This window comes from Mandrillus leucophaeus, unplaced genomic scaffold, assembly GCF_000951045.1.
Source record: "Mandrillus leucophaeus isolate KB7577 unplaced genomic scaffold, Mleu.le_1.0 Scaffold12, whole genome shotgun sequence".
Classification (NCBI taxonomy): Eukaryota; Metazoa; Chordata; class Mammalia; order Primates; family Cercopithecidae; genus Mandrillus; species Mandrillus leucophaeus.
Genome location: NW_012100320.1, coordinates 3,658,772 through 3,663,679, shown reverse-complemented (window position 1 = coordinate 3,663,679; position 4,908 = coordinate 3,658,772). Strand labels below are relative to the sequence as shown.

The following is a 4,908-nucleotide window of genomic DNA, read 5'->3' as shown; positions in this document are numbered from 1 at the left end:
GCACAACGGGGCGCCGCTGCGGCCAAACGGGCGCATCAAGGTCCAGGGCGGCGGTGGCAGCCTGGTCATCACACAGATCGGCCTGCAGGACGCGGGCTACTACCAGTGCGTGGCTGAGAACATCGCGGGAATGGCGTGTGCTGCCGCGTCGCTGGCCGTGGTGGTGCGCGAGGGGCTGCCCAGCGCCCCCACAAGGGTCACTGCTACGCCACTGAGCAGCTCCGCTGTGCTGGTGGCCTGGGAGCGGCCCGAGCTGCACAGTGAGCAGATCATCGGCTTCTCTCTCCACTACCAGAAGGCACGGGGTACGTCGGCCTGGGGCGGGATGCACCAGGGGGCAGGATACACCAGCGCAGGCCCGGCGGGGCGCAGCGGGGAGGGTTTCAGGTCGGATGACTGAAGGGTTGCCTGATGGTACCTCTGCAGCGAGGATGGACTGGGGTAGGAGCCCATATTAGAGACCCGCATAGGTATGGTAGGTATGGATTAGGCAGTTGGCGCTGGAAGGGCCACTGCTTCCCTCAGTCATATTTGTTGAGAGAGGAGGGAGAGGACGTTCCTGGAGCCACCTCCCACCCCAGTTAACTAACTGGAGAGGTAGGTCATTTCCAGAAAGCACTCCCTAACCAGTGGAGGAATTAATACAGTGAGACAGGAAGCCGAGGGAGTTTATACACTCCTGCTTAGATTATCTGGGATGATTTAGCTATAAATAGACACCAGGACAATATGAAGGATTCCTAGACAAACTCCAGCTAACCAGCACTGGAGTGGCACTATGACAGTCCCCTTGTCCCCTGTGTCACCAGGCATGGATAATGTGGAATACCAGTTTGCAGTGAACAACGACACCACGGAGCTACAGGTTCGGGACCTGGAACCCAACACAGATTATGAGTTCTACGTGGTGGCCTACTCCCAGCTGGGGGCCAGCCGCACCTCCACCCCAGCACTGGTGCACACACTGGATGACGGTAGGGCCTCTGAACCTGCAATGGGCAGCTTGGGGTAAAGAGAATTCCCTGGGGAGGGGAGCTCGCCCTCTCTTTACTAATGTAAAGGCATTTTTACCTGCTCATATCATCTTTGTACCCTATAAGAGAGTGGACAGGGGTTCTTCTCCTCAGTTTACAGTTGGGGAAACTGAGGCCCAGAAAATGAGAATGATTTGCCCAGGTCAGTAGTTCAGCTGGGACTTGAGCCCAGGTCTTGTGATGATTCCCTGTGTCATGCTCAGTTGGGGAAACTGAGGCCCAGAAAATGAGAATGATTTGCCCAGGTCAGTAGTTCAGCTGGGACTTGAGCCCAGGTCTTGTGATGATTCCCTGTGTCATGCAGTTCTCCCTGACACCTGTGTGCCATCCAGCTAGGATAGGGATCAGTGACATTAACCCATTAGATGTGGAAGATTGTGCTCCAAGACTTTTTCCAGCTTCGGGGTGGGAAAGATGTCCCCTCATCCTTCAGCTTGGGGCTCCCCTGAGAAGCTCCCTTTCCTCCCTCAGATCCTGGTCCTGGCCTACTTCTGACTTGCTGTGTGACCCAGGCAAGTCTCTGACCGCTCCTGAGCCTCACCTTCCACGTCGGTGGAGCAGAGCTCACGCTGATGTTCTTCTGTCTCAGTCCCCAGTGCAGCACCCCAGCTCTCCCTGTCCAGCCCCAACCCCTCGGACATCAGGGTGGCGTGGCTGCCCCTGCCCCCCAGCCTGAGCAATGGGCAGGTGGTGAAGTACAAGATAGAATACGGTTTGGGAAAGGAAGGTGAGTGGGGCAGGTGGGCTGCAGGCAGGTCTGGGAATGATCAATGTGAAGAGTGGTCAGGGCTGCTGGAGACCTGAGCAGGGCAGCGGAGTCCGAGGAAAGGAAGCAGAGTAGGGAGGGGTTGGGGAAGGGTGAACCTGAAAAACAGGGATCTGGGCAGGAATGAAAAGGGAAGATAGAGGGGCCTAGCTTAAGGCAGAGGGAGGCCTGGGCTCTCACCCCAACCCCTCTACAGCTGCAGTATGTAATCCTACTGAGTCCCTGCCTCAGTTTCCTTATCTGGGAAATGGGGGGCTGGGGTGGGAGGATCACTTGACCCCAGGATTTCAAGGCTGCAGGGAACTGTGATCATGCCATTGTACTCCCATCTGGATGACAGAGCAAAGCTCTGTTTCAGAAAAAAATAAAAGGATAAAAGTTAGGAGAAGGAAGGTGGCTGAGGGACCAAGGGAAGGGTGAGGAAGGAGGGAAAGGTGAGGAAGGAGGGAAGGGTGAGGAAGTGGCCATGGTGGCCCTCAGGGCTCTGGAAGCCAGGCAGAGCTTGCTGGCCTTCATGGTCAGCCCCTTGTGTCTGCATCCCGTGTGTGTGTTGGCGGGGGATGGTCATTGACAGCTCCTGGGGAAGTGGGGAAAGCCTGCCATCATTCTCTCTGCAGCTGAGCCCAGGCTGATAGCCTGCATCAGCCAGAGGTGGAGGCTCAAGCGTCCACCCTGGAGCCATAGAGTCTGCCCAGGCACTGAGGGGTCAGTGCTGAGAATGCCTCAGGCTCCCATGGGCACGGAGGAACCAGAATGTGAGGTGGAAGACCCGTGTAGGAGAATTTAGGATCCTGGTCCTCAGGTGGCTACCCAACAGCCCACCTTTTCTGTCCCTGCAGATCAGATTTTCTCTACTGAGGTGCGAGGAAATGAGACACAGCTTACGCTGAACTCGCTTCAGCCAAATAAGGTGTATCGAGTACGGATTTCGGCTGGTACAGCAGCCGGCTTCGGGGCCCCTTCCCAGTGGATGCAGCACAGGACGCCCAGTATGCACAACCAGAGCCACGGTACGGGGTTAGAGGAGAGACAGGAGAGTGTGTGTGTGACTGTGTGGGTGTGCGTGTGTCCTTGGGACCCAGTGCCCCACCCCCGCACCCCACCGTCCATCAGAGACCTTCCATGCCTCCCTCTGCTTGATGGGTGAGCGAGGCCCAGGTGCAGAGGTGAAGGGCTGGGATCTGGTGTCCCTTCGATTTGCCGTGTGACCTTGGACAAACCATTCTGAGGCTTCATTTACTGCCCAGGAGTGGCATGAGGTTGAATAATGTCTTGTAACTAAAGTGCTTAGTTAAACTCATTGAACTGTAGCTGCTTCGAGGAGGAGGATGATGTTTTGTTGAGAGGCCCAACAGAAGAGTGATTAAATGCTGACCAAACCGGCCTACGTGCTCTCTGTACGACACTGGGTAAATTACGTAACTCTCTGAGCTTCAGTTTTCTTATCTGTAAAGTGAAGGTTGTAGTATATTTTCACTATTTGAGAGGGCTGCAAGAATAAAGTTATAATACATATACAAAGTGCATATACACAGTGTGTTTGACACATTGTAAGCGCCTCACTCTCGAGTGGGTGTCCCTACTGTAATGGCGGCATCCCCCCTTCCTGGCCTCAGCAACCACCACCCCTACTGCCCCCGACATTTGATCCTTCAGAAGACTTCACAGAGGCTGATTCTGTGCCAGGTGCTATCAGCCTGCTCCAGAGGTGCTCCTTGCTGACTCCTTTGCAAATGCCCAGCAGACACCCCTGCATTCCCTGCACTCTGTGCTTGCAGAATAGTGAGTTCACCTCTAGACCGAGCCCAGGCCTGGCACTAAGAGTGGTGGCTGAGTGGTGATGTGTCGGGAGAATGCTGGCAAGGCTCTCACTGAATGCCATCTTACTGCCTCTTCCTCATGCCTCTTCCCTGTCTCCTATCCCTGGCCTCCTTCTCCTCATTCCCCATTCTGTTCCTTAATTTTCCCATCCTGCTCCTCTGCCCCCAGTCCCTTTTGCCCCTGCAGAGTTGAAGGTGCAGGCAAGGATGGAGTCCCTGGTCGTGTCATGGCAGCCACCCCCTCACCCCACCCAGATCTCTGGCTACAAACTATATTGGCGGGAGGTGGGGGCTGAGGAGGAGGCCAATGGCGATCGCCCGCCAGGGGGCCGTGGAGACCAGGCTTGGGATGTGGGGCCCGTCCGGCTCAAGAAGAAAGTGAAGCAGTACGAGCTGACCCAGCTAGGTGAGGAGGGCTGGGGGAGCGGGAGAGAGGGATGTAGCTTCAGGGGGGACCGGGTAAGCTGTGTGAAGGAGTTAGAGATGGGATGCTTTCTGTGAATGGGAGAGTGACTCCAGATGTCCCCCTAGCTATTAAGCCCTGTAACCTTCCCCAGTCCCTGGCCGGCTGTATGAGGTGAAGCTCGTGGCATTCAACAAACATGAGGACGGCTATGCAGCAGTGTGGAAGGGCAAGACGGAGAAGGCGCCCGCACCAGGTGAGGGCCGTGGGGAAGAAGGCGGGGAGGGCTCAGGTGAGGGCTCTGCTAGCCACTTCCTCTTCTTTTCCTTTGGGCCAGCCTGGTGAACAGGCACTTTAGTAGCCTCAGCTCATGCTCAAACCCATTCTCCTAGGATTAGGGGTCCTCTTCTAGCTCCAGAGAGCCTCTGTCATGGAGAGAAGCTCGTTTGTTCACGGTCTTAGGCCTGCCACCTTATTTTCATTAGCCATGAATAGTGCTGATTTCCAAAGTTCAGAGGGAAACCCTATGGTTGATCAGTAACTCCTGACCCCAAGTTTGACCTTAAAACAAGTTTTTTTTAAACACATTTGTCTACATCACACTATCAGACTATCTCTCAAGTCTAAGAAGAGTGAGTATCCCTATGTGACCTAACGGGAAACTGAGGCTCAGAGAGGAAAAGGAACTTGTCCAAGGTCGCACAGAGCCTAGACTAGAACCGGGACTCCTGGTTTCCAGGCAAAACTCTTTCCACTGCACTACACTGCCTTGTGGCCCTGTATTGAACACCTCAGTTACCCATCATGACACTCCCTCACCCCTAACTTCCCAGCCACATGGTTTAGCAGAGGGAGTAATCAACCAGAAGCCATGAAGCCTGGGTT

General features: G+C 55.1%; 1 protein-coding gene across 1 annotated transcript in view; it reads left to right on the top strand.

The window, feature by feature from the left end:
* The window catches only part of IGDCC4 (immunoglobulin superfamily, DCC subclass, member 4), a 35,677-nt gene that overhangs the window by 21,143 nt on the left and 9,626 nt on the right, over positions 1–4,908 (top strand). Inside the window, exons 6-11 of the mRNA XM_011969316.1 lie at positions 3–305; positions 810–974; positions 1,624–1,761; positions 2,640–2,810; positions 3,790–4,026; positions 4,178–4,279. Of these exons, the coding sequence (XP_011824706.1) occupies positions 3–305; positions 810–974; positions 1,624–1,761; positions 2,640–2,810; positions 3,790–4,026; positions 4,178–4,279 (1,116 nt within the window). The remainder of the gene's footprint in view (positions 1–2; positions 306–809; positions 975–1,623; positions 1,762–2,639; positions 2,811–3,789; positions 4,027–4,177; positions 4,280–4,908) is intronic.